This window comes from Lepidochelys olivacea (genome assembly GCF_965140295.1).
Source record: "Lepidochelys olivacea isolate rLepOli2 genome assembly, chromosome: 9".
Lineage (NCBI taxonomy): Eukaryota > Metazoa > Chordata > Testudines > Cheloniidae > Lepidochelys > Lepidochelys olivacea.
The window spans coordinates 6875627-6896405 of record NC_140419.1 but is presented as its reverse complement, the minus strand read 5'-3'; the positions used below and the strand labels follow the sequence as shown (position 1 = coordinate 6896405).

Genomic DNA, 20779 nt, shown 5'->3' with positions numbered 1-20779 from the left:
TTACCCAAATACACGTTTACAGCCAATTCTTATTAACTAAACTAAAATTTTTAAAAAAAGAAGAGTATTTGGTTAAAAGATCAATATACATACAGACATGAATACAGTTCTGAGATCAGATTCATAATAGAGATGGTGAGCTTTGTAGCTGCAAAGAGTTCTTTCAGAATTAGTCCATAGGTTATAGTCCAATGTTCATATTCAGGGTGATCCAGATAGAGCTGGAAATTTCACTCTTAGGACTTAAGTTTCCCCTGCATGAAGCATCAAGCAGATCTGAGATAAAAAGGATCAGGACCCAAGGGTTTTTATATAGTTCCGGGCCTTCTTTTGATAGCTCGGAGTCCTTAGGTGAACAATAGGCAATCATGGAGACTTTGAAGTAGACCTATTTCCTAAGCATCATGGGTAATTAGCTACAGTGATTAACATAAGGCAGTTGCCTGTTTTCCACCATTCAAAGGTGATTTGCTATACATTTCAAAGAGATGAATACAGTGATATCACTGTTTACAGTTCGTTTAAATGTTAATATTTCCTTTTGATCTCTGAATTAACAGAATACAGCATAGACAGGGACTGCTCGATTACATTGTTAATCTCTAACAATATGTATGTAAACACACAAAACCACAAACGTTATCTATCAATATGTCCCTAAAGGTTGAATCTGAGTCATTTAGTCTGCAAGCTTCTATTGACCCCTTACTTGACCACTTTGTATAATATTCGTTGCAATTATATAACAGTGGTAGCAACAATGATTTGCATAGTCATATTTTAATCTGACAATGTCACATTCTGGAAACCAGTCATCCTATTTCTTTCCCTTTGTGCTCTCCACTCTTTCACTAGTGATGCTTGGCAATGAATCAAAAATCCACCATCCCCCTTTAAAAATAAAAATTAGTGAATGGAAACCACCAAAAGCAAGAGAAACATGATGTGAGGAAAGCCACTGGCACCAGCTCTGTAGCATGATAGCAGCAATCTGTGCTATTGCACCAAACTTTCTAGTTACAGTTAGAGTTTCCATTAGCCCAGGGACCACAATTACTGGGTGTCTAGGGGGAGAGGCTGCATTGTCCAGTGAAACATGAGACTAGGGGCTAAGAGCTTCCTGGATTCTAATTCCTGTTGTCTTTGATTCACTCAGTGGCAGTGGGCAAGTCTCTTATTGCCATTTTACAGACTGGGAAATAATAATTGCCCGTCTCATAAGGTTGTCTGGAGGATTTTTTAAAGCAGGGGTGGCCAGCGTGAGAAGGAGCCAGAATTTACCAATGTACATTGCCAAAGAGTCACAGTAATACATTCGCTCCCCCCCATCCCGCTTCGAGTGCCTCCCGCCCAATGACAGCCCAGCTGATCAGCACCTCCCCCTCCCTCCCCGCACCTTCCGATCAGCTGTTTCGTGGCATGCAGGAGGCTCTGGAGGGGGAGGAGCGAGGGCATGGCAGGTTCAAGGGAAGGGGTGGAGTGGGGGCAGAGCCCATGGCAGAGCCAGGGGTTGAGCAGAGAGCACCCCCGGCACATTGGAAAGTTGGCCTGTAGCTCCAGCCCCGGGGTCGGTGCCGCAGATTAACTTCTGAAGAGCTGCATGTGCCTCCAGAGCCACAGGTTGGCCGCCCCTGATTTAATGTTTGTAAAGCACAGCATAAGTGCTGGCTGCCACTACCACTTCTGGCAAAGTAAAATGGTGAAGAGAGCATTTCTCTCCTGCCCGCCTTAGATTGCAATTCGGGTTTGGAATTGTACGGGTTGGTAGCATACATCATACTGAGTTTGTGCTGGAGTCCATCTCTTCATAAGGTTCTAGACTGCCTGTCTGTTCTGATTTTGAATTAGATGTATAAAGAAATGCTGTAAACTACACATTCTTTAAAAAAAAAAAAATCCTCTCATAAATCTGTGGACTGTCAAAAGTAGTGGAAGCCCAGTGGATTAGCGTGCTACATGTGCTCTCGCCTGAGTAGAGACTAGTTAAAGAGGGGGAATGGTTACTGAGATAAGAAAGAAATGAAAGATGAATGGAACAAAAAAGCATGTAGTCATAGAATATCAGGGTTGGAAGGGACCTCAGGGGGTCATCTAGTCCAACCCCCTGCTCAGAGCAGGACCAATCCCCAATTTTGCTCCATATCCCTAAATGGCCCCCTCAAGGATTGAACTCACAACCCTGGGTTTAGCAGGCCAAAGCTCAAACCACTGAGCTATCCCTCCCCATAAATATTGGCATTTGGAAGACATCTGGAGTCTTCTTGCTGCCAGGTGTTTATTTTACCAGAGGAACACATTCAGACTGAGATGTTGTGTGGAGTTCGGTGGAAGCCTGCTGCTATTCAGCTCTGCCATTTTCAATAAATATCAATTTTTCTATTGAGTGAAGTATTTGAGGGCTTCAAGGAACAAAAATGGTCTGGCTACAAACGGTGCTATGAGAAACAGTGCTCTTTTAAAAGCTTTTTAATTGTTTTCTTGTTTCACACAAGGGTGCTGGTCACTTAAGTGAGACTGTGTAAAAACACCAGGTAAAGCAGCCATGTTTACCTTGTTCAGATATTCTGTTAAGAATAGTTTATCCCCTCCAAGTCTATCCTCTGCTAGTAGGCGAAGTGTGAGGAATCACTTTAGATATGTTGGTGAAATCACTTTCCCCTACTATTATTTCAAAAACCAAAATGAAATCAAACCAAGTCTTCCTTTATAAGCAAACGAAAATAACATGAATTGTAAAACCAAGAGTACGTCAGGCTTCAAAATACCTCATTCCGGTTAGGCTAAATTTCTTTGCATGAATATCATAATATCCCACATTTGATCTGTTCGAAGAACAATAGGCCATAATGAATTTAGGGGGTTGGGGGGCAGATTCCCTTGTGGGCTTTTGGTAACAACCTGACTCTATGAAAATGAAATTATTCACCAGAACCCTTGATTGATTATTTCAGCGCAACTTCCTATCGCTCACCTATTGCTGAGAGTCTTGAAATATGATCATAGTTCTGCTATGTTGGAAATTAAAGTTCTAAAGGAGTTGGGACTGAGTGAAGTTGCTGAATCATTTTTAAAGCTGACTTGCAAAGAGAGAAAAATGGGTTGGTGTACTACTAATTCTTTTGTATGGCTTAAAAATATCAATGTTAAATGTTCAAGTCTAAGTTAATTGCTTCAGGTGATAGAGTGGACTGCAGAATTACCACCAGGGCACAAGCATTTGGGATAGTGGTTAACGAGGTAGTTCATAGTTTGAACTCCTTGTCTCAGTCCCCATTTATTGAGAAGGTAGGCAGGTGATACGCAGATACCATTCAAAGTGGAACATAATTTTCCGCAGGAGTGAAAAGACACGGGGTTCTTCGGTTGGATCCTTAATGAGGTATTTGTTCAGGACATGGATATCCTTCCACCTTGATCTTCGGGGGGGGGGATACCACAAGCCTCTGAGCTCTTGCACGGCAAGCCAAAAAGGTTTTCTGGAGTTGAGTTGGAATTTCAGTATGTTATTTAGGTCTTCATATATTGGAAGATCCTTGTTCCCTCAAATACGATGGGACTTCTGAAGAATTCTTATGTTGCAGCAAACGTAGGCTAGGTGGATGTGTGCCAGTGTGTGAAGCCATAGTTGTGGTATTGATTTTACTGTGTCTGTAATGATTTGCATAGGGGTGTTGAGAACCCACAAGGTATGTGTGGGAGTTATGTGCCCAGACAGGTGAGCACTATTTATCAGTAAAGTATACAAGGACCAGTGAAGAGATCGGTATAATTTTTGCATCAGCTCCCTTGATCATTCCTGCCTGTTTCTGGATGAGATTTAAATGCATCTTAATTTTTTTGTGGATATTTTAGGTGTTGGTCATTTGTGAGGCTTTGGTCTAATATCACACCAAGATATCTCTGAGTGGGATCATTTCTTATCTGCTGGCCACAGAAGACCCAGGCAGTTCTGTCCTAGCTTTTTAGATTGCAATCTTGGTGGGGTTTGGTTTTAGCTGCTAATATAAGAGAGATTCTTTTTAAGGTCCTTTGTTCTATGACAGGTAAATCCACACCTGTGTAGTCAGAGCAATGTCATCAGCACAGACAAATTTTTATGATATTTTGGGGAAGGTCGCTGGTGTAAATATCAAACAGGATTTTGGACTGATAGGCCATCACTGAATGTATGTGGCAGTTGATCTGGTAACGGAGGCAAATACAAAACCTGACTGGTCACAACTTCTCAGAATAATTTTATTGTTGCATTGCATGGAATAACTGTGCTAGATTTCAGGAGACAGATAGGTATACTTACATGAAGGAGCAGAGATGCAGAATCTAACACACAGTTTGTCTCAGAACTTCTTGGGACTTTTAAACATCTATTTAAAATAATTTTCCATCTGAACATGATTGGACTTGCCAGGGGTCTCTCTTCTAATGAGGTTCTTACATCAAGCCCTTCACCATGATATCTGTTGGAATGGGAATGATTTCTCAGAATACTCTGGCACATATAGATAGGGCTCATCCACTAAATCTATGGGGAGGGTCTCTGGAATCTTTTTCATGTGAAGGAAGATCTTCCATTTGTCTTTTTATTCTGAGGCAGTCCCAGTGTTTTGTGCTTCAATAGGCTTTTCAATTACTCGTGTATACTTATTGTCCATTAGTTTGCTCTGTAGCGGCATTCACTTCTGTTCCTATAGTTGTTCCTACACCTTACAATTATGTTCTGATAAATCCTCTGGATTTTAAAGGCCAAGTTCTTCCCTTGGATGCACACGTCACTCCCATTGAGTCCCCTGCTGTTTCTGCAAACTTCAGAGCATTATTAACTACATTAATTATGGTAATATTCAAAGGTTTCTTAGCATGAGTTGAAGCTTTTCTGACATGCTAATTATAAAGATCAATTTAAATGTAGGCAGGATGGGCAGGAATTGCATGTTGTCAAATTAAAAAGAGAAAGTCATTTTGTTCATGCAATTTGTGCTTCTGTAATGGTCCTGTAAACAATGTTGGGTTTTTCTAAACTAATAATTGTTTTACTGGCTAGAGTACAGTGATGTCCGGATGTGATCACTTGCAACTTTTCCTGCTAGGGGACTGGCACAAAAAAATTCTGGCACATCAGTTCACAAGAGCCAAAGAAAGAAACCTAACAAACATAGGCACTAGAAAGCCAACACAAAAGCACTGTATTGTTTCATCTTGTTTTTATTCCCTGGCACTGTAGTCTGGTTCCATGAACCACTTTTACTATGTCTGTTTCTCATGGGAACAAAACAAATTCCTAATAGTAGCGAACAAACCATTTCTTCAGAGCTGCTGTAAAAGGCAACTGGCTCCATCTGTCACTAGCACCTGCTGTAAGCGAAAGATTTTTGTGGGAGTTTGGTATGATAATTTATTGTCCCTTTAAACAGTAGTTATATCCATAAACCACAAGTGTATTGTATTTTTCATTTTTGTTTTCCTTGCATGGCAACTCAAATGCTCAACTTTGCAGTTTTGGAGACTTTTTAGATTGGGCTTAGTGTTTATGGCAGAAGTGCACAGCACCTCTTGCTCTGTTGGGACTGTTAGTTGGCTGGACATTTGCTGGTACATAGTGATAACAAGAAAGCCTTCTCATCGGCTGCAGAGAAGAGCTACTGGGGGATGTCACAAATTGTTGCTTTTGTCTGAAGAAATCAAAGGCTGTTTGCAGATGCCAAGATTATTTTCTGCTGCTTAGTAGGGACTAAAATTGCTGAGGCCTGGAATTTGTTTAAAAATTTCCACAAAATAATAATTCAAGAGGGTTAACCTCTGAGATGCCAGCTTACTTTAATTTAGACATGTAAATAAATATATTAAAACAATGTCATCTTGTTTCTCCTTTACCTAAGTTTTTCAAGCTGTGATACTGAGCCACCAAATTTATTCTCTTTGCTTAGTGCCCCATAGAACACAATAACTTGATGACCTTTAGCGTCTCCTCATTAGGTATGTAACTCTTGCCTCAAAAGCCCAATCCTTCCAATAGTTCCCCATTCAGCTTGTGGAGAATAGAAAAAGCTAGTGAAACTAAAGTTTGGCCTATTTTACAGTATAACTGGAAGTGGCTTAAAAGTGATCTCCCCCCAACCTTTAAATGTCCATCCCCTTTTTATGGCTTAAGAGTTCTTAGTCTGCAGTATAAATGTGGTATTGTTAAGGATACTGCAGGTGTCCCAAATTCTGACCAAATATTAAATATTTACTGTTTCGCTGTAACTTGGGAAGATTTAACTATGAATATTTTCAGACATTAGAACTGACTAGAAGGAAAATTAAGGGAAACTAACTAAAAGTAGGCTCCATGCCCAAATTCCATTAGTTGACATTAACAGGATTGCTGATTCTGTCATTTTAGCTGTAAAAATGGTGAATGATAGTTGGACTCCTTTGCTGGAATCCTAGGTTATATGTTGGACACAGCTGTTACACCAGCTAAGCCCTTGCACTCTAATTCCTTACTGGTAGAAGCTAGACGTGATTTTACTGCATTAACAAAATATGCCAAGTAGATGGCTTCTGTATTTTTTTACAGCTAGTGTGGTTAGCAGCACTTTGCAACTAAACTGATTACAAGTTACCCTGTGCTGGCTTTTAGTTTTCCATGGTCTCCATAATATCCAAGCACCACAAAAATATTGATGGATTTATCCTTGCGACATTCCCTTGGTAGGGAAGTAGCTCATCGAGGCTCTACACATGATGATCTGACACAAGGTATAAGTGACTTGTCTGAGGTCACACAGGAAATGTGTAGCAGAGCCATGAATATAATTTACAGCACCTGTGTCCTAGTCCTGTGCTTTAACCACAAGACCAGACTTCCTGCATAGTAGAGGTGGTAAAATCTGACCTGGATTTTGCATTACAGTACAGATAAAGCAGCTATATTAACTTTTATATTACTTTTAAGTGGTTACTCTTAACACAGTATTCTATTAAAATGAACCTATGTAGTGTTGACTTGTTATTTCAGTAATATCAGTTGATGTTTTACCAAGTGCAATCCAAGAACTCTCCAGCTGAATTGAGGACTGTATGACATAAGATGAAAGCATGTTGTGGCGAACATGGGATCATAAAGTCAGCAACTGTTGGTAATGATATAAGGGGAAATGTAAAAACAAAGACAAGAAAAATAGTAGGAAGGATACTAAGCAGTTGGTATTGGTTAAAATGTGACAAACACTCTAGGATTTTGTGTCATTGCCGTGAGCTGTTAAATATATCCCCCTGATTACCTAGTTACTGTGAAACGACTGTAGGTTGGGGGAGGATTTCTGCTGTATCCTATCTTATGGTTCATGTTAATATTTGGATCTCTCTGACTGCAGTGGCACAATTGATTTGGTCTGTACAGGAAGCTTAAGAGCAGCTTCCTTCACAGCTAGTACCAGAGTACGTCAGAGGTGCTGTGAAGGCCTAATTGGTTTCTTCCCATTTAGGGATTTAATAGATCACCTCTATGGTTCGTAGTATCTTGAGTCATTCTTGGATGTGTGCAGTGATTGTTGTCTTAAGGATTTACTGCTTGTCCTTCACCCCTTACAAAAACTGGCTTTATAACAGTGGAGTTTAAAATGCTATGTGCACTTGTAATGTACATACAAACATCCTTTTTTGTTAATCTGGAGCCCAGAGAGCATGATGTTGCCTGGTAGTAGGTGGAGGTGACAGTGGTCTGTGGATTCCTTAAAATACCCAAAGGTTATGATAACATGTGAGCAATAGCTATCAGTTTGTGTATCTATTGCAGCACTTATTACTGGACAAACTATATGGACAAAGAATTCATATTCTTCTAGTTCCTTCAAATATGGTTTTATACTGAATTTTAGTCTTTAACTAGGAAGAAGGTCATGTTCCATACACACACTGCCAGAGCCTATAGCTACTGCTTATAAAATCTTCAAGACATCAGTGTTTTTATGTACAAGCAGAGTGGACTTTACGGCCGTGATACAGCTTAAGGGTATGTCTGCAGTGCAGTTGGAGGTGTAACCACAGCATGTGTGGAGATGCCCGAATTGGCTTTAATTTAGCTAGCTCAAACAGCAATAACAGCAAAGCCATGGCAGCACCAGCGTGGGCTAGCCACTAGGTACATAACCAGGGTCCTGGACGGGCTTGTACACCCATGCTGCTGTGGCTTCACTGCTATTGTTATTCAGGCTAGTTAGATCAAAAATACCTTGGGTATATCTAGACATGCTGCAGTCACATCTCCTGTTGCAGTGTAGGACGTACCTTAAGTACTTTGCTGAACTGCGGCCTAGGGGCTGTAACAGCAGGTGCATTGGAGAGGTTACAGGGTGAGTGACAGGAATGGAGGGGAAGCCACAGGCCATTTGGGTGCACTAATCTTTAATCCAATAGCCTTCTGACCATCTCCTGTGTTTCTAAGCCCCAAAGGGCTACCTACTTAAAAATCAAATGCTGTAAAGGAAAAATCTAGTATAAAAATGTTCTACCTGGTAAATCTATATCTGATATAAATAGGCTACTAAACATTCTTATTTACTACTCAACTGAACGGTTGTCCTCTAATCTAATATGCTGATCCATGCCATGAATACCTGGTTGTTTATACTTTCCCACTGTAGGCAACATTATAAAATCGAGTCAGGTGGTTTAGAACACAAGCTTGTCTTTGGGGAAGGGGTTGCTTCTACAAATCTAATGTAGAAGCTTTTTGGCGTCACACTCTATTTCATCAGTTATTCTCGAGGATACTCATTCCTGCATACTTGTTGACACCCTGATCACACCTGATGTGTTGTGCACAGCTTTTTGCATGCTGTATTGTATTGATAACGAGAAGCTGGGGAAGAGGAAGAAAGACTGTATGCAAAAAGTGGTTACAAAAACTAGGTTCTTTCATTATGAAAGATAAAGAAGGGTACAAAAATTCCTAGAGGGTGAAGAACAGTCAAGATAGCATAGGCTGAAACTAAAAGATCTAGGTATTCATGGAAGACATGACAGCAGTTTGGCTGCCACAGCCTTTGAGGTAGTCCAAAATAGAGTTTGAGGTGCACTGGAGGAAAATATCATAGAGTACAAACAATAGCAACTTAGATAGGCATAGTTTCTTTTGCCATATCCTACTATAAAGGAATCATTCCTCCTGAATGCCTCCTCCTTCAATGCCATCCGTAATTAGCAGCCTTTTGTCATGCCAAGTCTAAATAGGAATCAGTACATCCTGACTTTGTGAAAAAAAATTGTCTTTGGCAGATACAAAAATAAAAAGAAACATTCCTCTACATAGATCAGAGATGTTCAAGACAATGTAACTTGCGTTTGGAAATGAACATCTTATTTCTCTTTATCAGGCTGAGCAAAGTATGCGTGTGAGGAAGCTAATTTGTCAAGTGTATATAAAGCAAGTTAAATTCCAGCTTTTATATAAGACTTTGCTGACCTGGTCAGGTGGTGGCATATAAATAGATCAACAGTTCTCCCTTCTGCTGTTCTGCCTAATCGTTCCCTGCCTCCAGGATTGAAGGTGATTTAACATATTGGGTCTTAAATCCTATAGGAAATAACAGAAGCATGAAAACTCTGTGTTGGTAAGGGATATTATGCTTTTTGATGTTGCATGTAGAAGCCAGATTACAGATAACACTATTGTTACTCCTTGTTGTCTAAGCTTCATGAGGCCATAATTCACTGGGCTGTATCTTCTCTTTAACTTGCACCTTCAAGTTTCCTTCTCAAACTTCTGAGACAGGCTTTCTTCAAGAAGAATGATTGTGTTAAACCCATATTAATGTGCTTTTTCTGCTTAATGATACATCAAATGCCCTCCTGATCCTGCCTGCAGGTCCCCACTGCTGTTCTAGAAGATGGAGGGTTTTTATTTTTAGTAACAATCTCTCCTGCTGGGATGAAAGAATCTTAAACCAATTAAACACATTAGGAGATAACAGCACATGTGGGTTTGGTTCAAGGCCTCCATTTTCTTCACCATGGGGCATGTCCTCGTACCAAGCTTTCCATGCAAGATGACAGAAATAGTACAATAAGCTCCTAACTAGGTCAGCAGTGTAGCTGCTGCTTTGCTAGGTATTCCCTAACCAGTGCCTTTTAGCCCAATATAGTAATCTCTGTAAATGAACTAAACTTTTGAGTTAGGAAGTAGTTTTCCCATTTCTCTGGTGATTGTTGAAGAAAAATACAAAATTTTAATTAAAAATCTGAATTTGAAGGACTTTGTCCAGTTCAAGATGATCTTTTGTATGTATGTGGGGATAGATTATTTTTCCTTTTTCATAATGCTTAGCTTCTTGGGGGGGAAAACTTTCTAAAATGGCTAGTGTATTATGGTCTGTTAAAGTATGCTTGAATGTATAAAGGGTAGTTGGTGCCATTTGTTTGTTTACAGCTTTTTTTAAACCCTGTTTTGCATTCGTAACTATGGCCAGGTTGATTTTTAAATTTATTTTTTCATTCATAGACGTGTACAAGAGCTTGTGCTGAGTTTACACATAAATCCATCATGGCTAGGAGTTCTTTAGCCACATTCATTTGGTACTGCAATTCAAGCCTAGATTGTTGAAATACAAGGTATCTGCCAGGAATTATTGCATGAATTGCTGACCTACAAACTCAGGACAGCCGGGATCTAGTGTTAAGCTTTTTACTTCTAATTGATCTTTAGGTTGACAGAATACAAAGCACAGAGGAGACAATCACACATGGCTTTATCATTACACTGGAACATCAATATAGACTGAAATTTGACAGGGAGACTGCCTGGAAGTCTAACACCTTTAATGTCAAAATAAATTGCAGTGTCCAATATGCAGGCATAATTTAAATGACCAGTTACTTTGGATTTCAACTAGAGAGAAATCTTTTTTAGACTGTCAATTTCTGTCCTTTATGCCTACACAGTATTTTTACTGACCAAAAATAGAAGGTCAGTAGAGCCCCATAGCCCTGTGCTTAAAGTAATAATGTCACATTCATCCATCTGTTGTGTTCATGCCAGTAATTGAGTTATGAGGCTATAGTTGTTCCACTCAGAATTTTCTTTCAAGTGCGTAACTTGTTTTGAAAATAAAATTAGGCTCCTAAGTCACGTAGGCTTTGCAATGCTGAGTGGAGCAACGGCTAAATACCTTTTAAAATCTGCACCTCCCTACCTCACTAGTGCGTTGTAAAGATAACTATGTTAAAGCTTGTGAGATGCTCAGATACTGTGGTAATTGGGTCATAGAAGTACCTTAAAATAGAGAAGTATGGTGTCATTCATGGTGATCCTCTGGTTTATAGGTGTCTGGATTGCACACAGCTATCTAAGCAAATATCTCATTTCTAGCCCTGTTTATGGTTGTCTGTTGGAAATTTTATATTTAAAAATTGTTAGAAATCTTAACTCAATTTCCTCCCTCCTCCACATACACAATTTTCAAACAAACATACATAACTAAGTAAAATAAAAGCTGCTAAAGCATGTGTTTTCTTCCCCGGGCTCCAGAAACACCTTGAGTACTTCCAGTACTGTCACTGAGCAATAGAGAGATTAAGAGTTTTGTGAGTCTGCCCAGAGATTAAGTACATGAGAAACTAAAATAAATACATGCATATAATTCTGCTTATCCTCCCATGTCAAGCTTCATGTTACCCCCCAGCCCAACTCTCCTCCAGTTTTTCCCACCCTCATCTGCCTTTTTGTCAGCTTCTCGCACAATCACCTTCTTCGAGGCAGCCCTTTGTACCTAGCATAACCTCTGAGTTCATCCACAAGGCCCCCTCTGGCTCACTCCTAAAGACCCACCTCTGCTGTGCTGCTACAGTGAATAGCTTTGACTTGTATAAATAACCTGATTAATTATTATTCTTCCCCCAAACCGCTGTCTTAGAATGCACGCTTTGCATGACAGGGGATGTCCCTTCTTGAATGCCTGGAAAGTGCCAAGCACATAGTGGACACTGACAAATTAACCAGTACCTAGAGAGGATGCTGCAAAAGTCTTAATGGCATTTTCTGCTGTTTTTCCATAGGTTCACGCTGCAGCTATCTTCTAAAGGGCAGAGGTCCTGCTACTCTCCAATACTTCAGCATGTAAATGCTGGTGACTTCATGAGTGCCCCTATGATCAGCTGTGGAAGCAGGGAGTGTGGTTTTGGGAGTATGGCAAGTCTGCTTCAGCCTTTTTGAAAGCTATAACTCTATTCATCAGGATATACAATATTGACGATCCAAAATAGTTTTGCAGATTCCCAATTCCAGAGTATGGGGGTGTGCACAGCATTGACAATGGGAAAGCTTTTCAACAGCACAAATAACACTTAGGCTAATTGCTATTTGTGCCTTTGAAAGTGTCTGTATTCCACACTCCTATATAACTTCCATGAGTATTACATCAATCCATACCATTAGAAGTCTGGTACATAACACTTACAAACTTACTCCCTCTTACTGGTGTGTTTAGCTCTTGTGCCTTGGGGAAACTCCACCAGGGGTGTGCTGTTCTTAGAGAATTCCAGTTAATATGAGAGTTACATGTGCCAAAAATGTCAGAACAAAGTTCTTTACCACACTCTGCAGATCAGGAAAATTGATCCAACATTCTTTCTCTAGTGACACACGGGGTGTGTTTCTCTTATGTTTCTCCTTTCCCCATTCCTCTTGAGAGCTGGGGGAATGGTGATGAGGAATCGTATTATAGAATTATCTGCTATAGAAGCTAATGCTGCTGCTTGCTTCCCTGCAGTACAGTGATGTTTACCTGATCCAGTAGAATATAGTGCACAAGGCCCAAGAGCGTCAGTTTTAAGGAAAAACTTAGAGTGGATGTCCTTCACTTGTTGCGTTGACTCTGGTCTAATGTTGGTTTGTTCTTAAACCATGAGCGGGACATCTCCCCTCGTTGGCGCTGTAGGTCCAAATACATGGCGTGTCAAAGTAAGGTTTTAGTATAACTCCTGCTTAATTCTGAGTAGCCTGTTTCAGTGCTAGGCAAAGACTGACGGGCACAGCGTCTAAAAGCACAGTTCGTTTCCTTAATCACCTCCAATCAGAAATTGGATGAACCTTCGGGATGCAGAGACGGGGAAAATCCTCTGGCAAGGAACAGAAGATCTGTCTGTACCTGGGGTGGAGCATGAAGGTAAGGTGTGGCCTCACTGTTGGGTTGGGTAATACAGTATCTACGGGGCATGACTGCAGTCAGCATGGCACTGCTTTTGAAGGATAGACCGTTTGCTTGGACTTTGATTCTACAGCACAAGGAGCAGGTGAGTCAGCTGCAGGCAAAGGAGAGATGTTAAGACTGAATACAAGGAGCTCAGTGGGTTAATTTACTTCTGCACACCTGATTGTCAAACTTTTCCTCTTAATCCTTTGGGGGGGAAAAAAGCCTTATCACATAGTGTGACTAGGACTGGGCTAGTAGTTGTATTGATCACAGTTGAGGCACAGTGGGAGAGCTACATGGGGAAATGTGCACACTGTTGGCCCTCTGCCAGCTTGACCAGTCCTATTACTTTCTGCAAAGCATTGGGAGAATTTAGTGCTGAAATGGTAAATGGGACCCTTCTGTGCTCTCCACTTCTGTCTGTGGCTTCTCTTCCCTTTCTTCCTTTGGTATCTGTACCTAGAGGCCTAGCAAAGTATTCCATTGTCCATTACCCTGCTTTGATATCTAATATCCCATGCTAGTGTGGAAACATGTCGGAAAGGGATAGTAATTGAAAGCAAGCTTACTGCAATATAGACTGTTTGTCACACTGGCTATGCATAGAACAGCATGGCCTCAGTGAATTCACTCCAAAGGCTTTTCTGATAATGTGAGCACCATGCAAATGGTCTATGAAGAGTGGCGTGACCTTGGTCATCCATTTACTTCAGTGTTACTTATGAATTTTTGCTTAAACGACAAGGGCCGAATCCTGCTTGGGGATACGAGGGCATTCATCTTTCTGTGAATTATAAAATCTCCTACCATGCAAGGGCAGCAGGCACATGGCACCAGAGAGTGGCAGCAGAATCCAACTCTTATATTATTCCTTTGTAAAGTGGGGTTTTTTTTTTGTTTAAGTAGTAATGCTGTCAGGGTAGAGAGGATGGAGAATTGGAGCTGTTTAATACAGTTCAGGGCTGGGGAGGACACAGGATAAATTCTTGTCTTTCAGCTACAGAGATTTGGTTTCAAAGCTAGTTTGGGTCACAAATGAAATGGACTTGCTACTCCTAATCAGGTCCCTCATGGACACTCTTCCACTTCACACAAACAGTGCACAGTGGGGCATGATAGTCTCTGCTCAAGAGAGGCCTGATGCTGTAATGGGAATGTTGAGAGTCTGACTTGAAATGCAGAGTTAGATAAGAGAAGCACTGTGTTAAAACTTTAATCTGGCCTCTTCTGAGCTCATCCACTTGGGCCTGACAAGTCTCTCCTGGTCTCACTCCAGTGCTTTTTAGCAGCAAATAGCTGCAGTCCTGTTAACATACCTACTGCCATACTCTGCTAGGATTGCACACCTAGGAAAAAACTGGAAATGCCATTATTACAAACACAACTGAACATATACGGGTCTGGTTCTGAAACCAAGGAAATATTTAACAATACATCAGAACTCTGTAGAACAGGGTTTATTCAGATGCCTGAAAGTTTCCAGCAATTTTAAATACAACTGTAGTAAAATAATTGAAACACAGCTTTAAATAAAACAAGGTAATTCTGCAGCCTGGTGCTTTGTTGCTTAAACTATGGGGTAGTGCTGCTTTGCCCTCTTTTTAGCCACTGTGTAATATTGGGTGTGAAGGCAAGAAAGGAGCACGAAAGAGAGGAGAGTAGCTAATAGCAGCCCAGGGAGAAGTAAGACACTGGGCTGCAGGAAGCAGAAAATGTAAACCCTGAGGCATTTGTTCCCATTGTTCTCTGACTTCCTCTTACAACTTCTCCCTAGAGGCACTGATAGCTTTTGAGTCTTCTTCCTTCATTGTATATAGACAGACTGTTACACTTCCCTGGCTCTATGTACCTTCTGTAGACTACAGGGTGGAGTGTTTTTTTTTTCTTGTGGATAGAAGAGAAGATTGGGACTCATGAGTTCTATTCCCCGCTCTATCACTTGGGCAAGTCCTATTGCCTCTCTGTACCTTAGATTTCCCTGCTGTATAAAACCGCAATAATATTTGCCTACTTCACAGGTAAACTGGGACTTAATTAAAACAGAGTCTCCGATGTCTTTCAGACTATCCTGCGTCAGAAGTGTATAGTACTAATATCATTACAGCTATTATTTTGTCTTGGCACTTCACAGCAAGTCACAGCCTGGTCATGATGACCATAGAGTCAGATATATAGCAAAAGATTCCAAAGGTCAGCTGTGCAAAATACAGACTGTTGAGTAATTTTAAGACATTTACAGTCATTAACAGAAAAACACCCTATGTCTTAAGGCCCAAATAAATACAATGCACAATGATTTAATGAAGTACTATATCATTAAATGGGCAGGCCATATTCACAATAGGCTGCAGTCTGTACTTGCAAGGAACAGAGGTGGATGTTGGTGTTATGCAGTGAAAATAGCTTAAAACTATTAGTGGATTAGGGGGGTAAAACTTCAAGCAGCTCCATTGTGGTTCTGTTTTTTAAATCATGGGATCGGTGCTCCTCCCTGGGACAAAGTGGTAGCTTACATCATGGTCCCCTGTAGCTCTCTAGATCAGCATCATATCAAAGTCCCAGTCCATTAAACTATTGCACATTAAATGGATTTACCTGGGGTTTGATGGGCTTTTCCTGTTATTAAAGAGCAACTTGCTGTCTGCTCATGGACATTTTGATAGGCTTTCTGTTTAGGAGCAGTTCTGCTCATAAAATAGAAATTTACATGAAAACACTTTCTAGTACACTGTAAGGATATATAATCACACCACTTAAGAGTGAAGGGCTTGGTAGCGTGTTAGTGTACTGAATATGCCCTTTTATCCTTGTTATTGGGACATTTCAGCACAATAACTGATGCTCCCAGACTACCTCCTCTTCCCCTAAAGATCTTACAAAATCAGCTACAGTTTTCCATTTGCTGGTGGTGTCATACCCACCATGGGAGCCCAGCCACATGAGCATGCCAAATCCATTTTGTCTCTAAAAATGTACAGTTGTATTGCCCTTATTGGGATAGGTATTTTGTGAACCAGACACTTCCTGTGCACTTACAGAATGGCTCCCAGGGTCCATGTGAAATCACCCGAATTGCACTTGCTGGGTTGGGAAATGGGAGTTTGGGGTTTGATCACGACACACAGCCTGAAAAGGGGAGCCGAAGGAGGAAAGGGTACTATTTAATGGGCAGAGTATCCCTCTGCCTATTTGCCATGTTTAGCACATTTTCTTAAGTAATTTGTAATGTTGCAGGTCACATTTTAGTCTGAGGTAACAGGGCTTCAGTACTACATTACCAGGAATGAGGAGTCAAGAGACCTGGGTATTTTTCTGGCTGTGCCACAGTCTTGCTTTGAGATTCTGGGCAAGGGATTAGGTTAAAGCTATCTGTGCCTTAGTGTTCACTTCTGTAAAATGGAACTCACATTTTTAGTTGCTTTTTTGGCCTGAACTGTGCTCAGAGCCTCTGCATTGGGTTAGCATTTCAGAGCGTGCCAGAATAGCGCAGGGTTTGTTTTATTATTCGTCAGAGTAATGGTTGTCTGATTTACTTCCACAGCTCGAGTTCCTAAGAAAATTCTGAAATGCAAAGCCGTGTCTCGGGAGCTAAACTTCTCCTCAGCAGAACAAATGGAAAAATTCCGACTGGAACAGAAAGTTTATTTCAAAGGGCAGTGTCTAGAAGGTATCGCTCCATTCTCTGGACACAGTCTGTACTAGAATGTGGTGAACTGAAACTTTGTAAAATGCTGGGATTGTGGGTAATGAGATGGGCTGACCATTTTTTTAATTTTTAAGAGTAACGTGGAGGTGGAGTGTTAGTCGGACCTAATGGGCCAGAGCATTAAAGAGACCATTTCAGAAGCGTATTAACGCTTACGCAAGCACGACTTGTACATGTGACAGCATGATCTAGAATGCCTTGTTGTAATATTACACTTAATCTAGGGGGTATAAGAGTTCAGAACCTTGCTGCCTTGTTTTATTCATTAGGCCCCTACCTTGAGCTTTCTTACACGGGGAAGTTTTTTGAAGAGGGGGAGGATTTAGAACACTCTAAAGATTGGTTAGAAACAATGAAATCTAACTTGGCCCAATTTCTGCTGAGTTAATCGCAAGAAAAGTGGCATGACTGTGCCATTGCTCTTCCGATCTGTTCCTCAAGGGCATAGTGGAGGCAGGGAGGGTGTTTAGTGCGGGTTGAGTTGTACAATCCTAGTTTTTACATAGCATTTCCCTTCTTCTGAGTTTACATACAACCTGCTGACAGAGCATAAGGTGTGTCAGTTACTGACCGCTTTAGGAGTTGGGTGTGCAGTCAGGTAAAGAGCAATAGGACCAATGTGGTTTTCATAAAAAGCTTTTGGATCTCTTTTTCACTTCACAGAATGGTTCTTTGAATTTGGCTTTGTGATCCCTAACTCCACAAACACTTGGCAGTCCTTGATAGAGGCAGCACCAGAATCACAGATGATGCCAGCTAATGTTTTAACGTGAGTTGCTTAGGGTTAGAGAATCTGAACACTCGGGGGCAGGAGGTTGGGGGAGGAACAGGGAAGGGGGAAGCAGGTCTTGGCATTTCCATGGGTGCAGAAGAGTAAAATTGGAGGATTGTTCAAAATGTGAAAGAGGAGGGGAGTTGATATTGACTTTTTCACGTTCCATACTGCCAGCTCTTGAGGGACTTCCCCATTTCCCTCTTTCCCATAGGTCTAATTTGCTTTAATAGAGCTGCTAAGACTTTTGAGAAACTGGAATTGATTCTATGTTAAATACTGGAGCTGCCTTTAAAGGTGACTATATGAAGGAGTTTTAAAAATTCTGTTCTAATGCCCTCAACATCCAGGCTAAGCAGCTACTCAGTGCATTCCCATAAAGCCAGCTGTTACTGACTGGCTCTTGCTCTGAGATCCCTGCAGACCTTATTCAGGTGGTGTCACGCAGGGGACCTCTGTGACCTGAAGTTGGCTTCTGGTGCTCGTTTAACACTATACTCTTTTGCCAGGCTTCAAATATGTTACCCTCTTTTGGATATAAAATAACGTAGTTATGCAAAATAGCATGTGAACAAAATAAAAGCCCTCTAATTGACTCCTTACACGTTTATGTCAGAGGAAATCAGCAATTTATGGACTTAGATCAGGCTAGTGAGTACCAGGGCGTCACTTTGAATGGGAGGTTTGATGGAAGAGAAGCCTAGAGGCAGACCCTTGGCAAGCAGTAAATCCCTGAAAAAGGCCAGCATCCCTATAGGAGCTGTCCCCAGGCTAGATATGTGCTGGCAAAACATTTCTCTCTGTCTGTAACCAGCAGAGCCAGGAGGAGTTTAGGCAGATAGCGGGAACCTGGTCACACCAAGATTGGTGTGCTCCTAGAAGATCCTTCTTGTCAAACTTCCCCTTGCTCCCTCCCTGCCCTGGTGGAAACTAGACATACAGTGAGGGAGCTTTGGTTGCAGCTGCCATCTTTGATGTCACAAAAGTCTTTGACAGCACTTTTCAGAAAGAGGAAAGACTATGAAGAGGGAACAATAAGTGAAGTGGTTAGAGCAGTGCTACCTGGGAGCCCTTTTTGTGGGCACTGCAAGCAAACCCAGCTCCCAGTGAGCACCGGGGAAGCCAGACTACAAAATCCAGAATAAAGACAAAAGCTCACTGGATGAGACACAATTCTCCCCACCTCAGGAAGCAGAAAGTTTTCAGGACTGAGCCCTACTGAGGGTGGCAAGGGTACACGAGCATTTTCCACCCCCCAGTTCTCTGTAGGTTCCAGATTCACCAATCTTACTAGGCCTCTCAGTTCTCCATTCCACTCTCCAAAGGCCTCCTAAAATTAGAGCCTTGAAACCTGAGCCAAACCCAGCTGGACCCAACTTCAAGTGTCAGGTCAGGTCTGAAAACAACCCAACCCTCTCTGGGGTGGGGTGAGTAGACTATCACCTCCTCCTGCCAGTGGGGCTGGCAGAGCAGCTGCATCCCAGCTCTTGCCGACCACCACCGCCTCGCTGCATTGGATACGCTGATGAGTAGCAGCATCTCTCACTCTGCAGCACACCCAGCATTAGTATACTATGCTTCTGCTTTAGTATACAGAACACAGAAAACCAACTTGGACCAGCAAAGTGTGCAGTCATACCCAAAGTCTATATTCCATGTGGGACACTAGATCTTTCCACTGTGGTTCAGACAAGACACTTGCTTTTAAGCATTTCTTGGGAGAATCACATCGACTGCTAGAGGGCATATGGGGACATGGAGAGGAATAACAGCGTAGGAAGTGTGGTGCTGCTTTTCATGTCTCCCAGTAGAGAATGAGTAATACAAGGTGACCAGCCACGCTACAACTTTACCTATGGCTTCAAAAACATTGTGCAGAAGTTAACCATTCATGGGTGTCATATACATCCCCTCCCTGCTCTGCCCTGTGACACAGCCAGTGTGCCATTCAACCCAGTGAACAGAAACGGTTCATCTTGACATGGGGGAGCAGCTCCCTGTAGGAATGCAATGGGCAAGTCTCATTGTCTGTGGAAAATAAGGCTGATAGCACTTTGTAAAGAACAGCCCTCCCTTATAGTCCATTGCTGATGGCGTCGGGTTACAGTGCTGCTACCGTTTGCATTATTCAATGCTTGCAATAAATATTCTTAAATAAAAGGCAGCGGGTATTGTGGGGACAGGGAGTTAGCTCAAGCCAGCAAGAGCACTGTTAGCTGTAGTATTCTGTAATTGCTTTTGTCTAATATCTCCTTGCTTTCCTTTCAATTTCCCTCCACAGTGGTAACGTTATTATAGAAACCAAGTTCTTCGATGATGACCTCCTTGTAAGCACTTCCAGAGTGAGACTTTTCTACGTTTGAGATAAGGGGGCTTTTGGGGGCTGTTTTTAGTTTTCCTCCGTACAGTTCTTGGTGCAGAACCCCTTGCCTATCCAGTGGAAGACTCTTCCTGTAGGTGTGAGCCTGGGGACCAGCTCACCGGGGGTTGTGACGTTTGCCCATCAGTTATTTGGTTTTCCCCTACGACCAAACCCAACCCTGAGAGACGCAACCATCAGCTCAGTGATGGGGGGAAATAAAGACTCTGTAAAAATGGGCAAAAAATGGTTGTGCAGAACCAATACTGTAAATTATGTTAGTTTCATCCTTTGTACTTCTCTGGATCTTGGTAAGTAATCACTCATTTCCACTTGCACCTTCTCTCGGCACTTTGTTTTGGATTAAGTTAACTTTTTCCTTTCCCATGTTTAGTTTTTATGCTTTCTCTGGATTTCTGTGTAGTGGTCTATACATTCTCATATCCTAAACTTGTAAAATAGTCTGATATTACATAATGTAATTAAAGCAAATTTCTGAATTAAAACATTCGTACCGTCCAAAGGATGGAAACGCTTTTAGCTGTGTTTTTCCCCTCTTATTTTAAAAATGTGAGCAAGTGACAGATTGCAGTGTAAAAGCCCATTGCCAGCAAGCCAACGGCAGCAGAACAAAGGTCTCATCAGCACTGCCATACTAAATTCTCTCTGGACTCTTTGATCCTCAAGGCTTCCTCCAAATAAGGTGAAAACTATAGCTGATGACCAGGTCTTCCTTCAGATTCCCCCCTCCACACTAGGATTGTCTCTGT

At 41.6% G+C, this 20779-nt stretch overlaps 1 protein-coding gene across 1 annotated transcript in view; it reads left to right on the top strand.

Annotated features, from left to right (window-relative positions):
* Positions 1-20487, top strand: part of PDE6D (phosphodiesterase 6D) — a 46803-nt gene extending 26316 nt beyond the window's left edge. Inside the window, exons 2-5 of the mRNA XM_084640177.1 lie at positions 13057-13145; positions 16714-16839; positions 17542-17647; positions 19932-20487. Of these exons, the coding sequence (XP_084496303.1) occupies positions 13057-13145; positions 16714-16839; positions 17542-17647; positions 19932-20013 (403 nt within the window). The 3' untranslated portion in view covers positions 20014-20487. The remainder of the gene's footprint in view (positions 1-13056; positions 13146-16713; positions 16840-17541; positions 17648-19931) is intronic.
* The last annotated feature ends 292 nt before the right edge of the window (positions 20488-20779 follow it).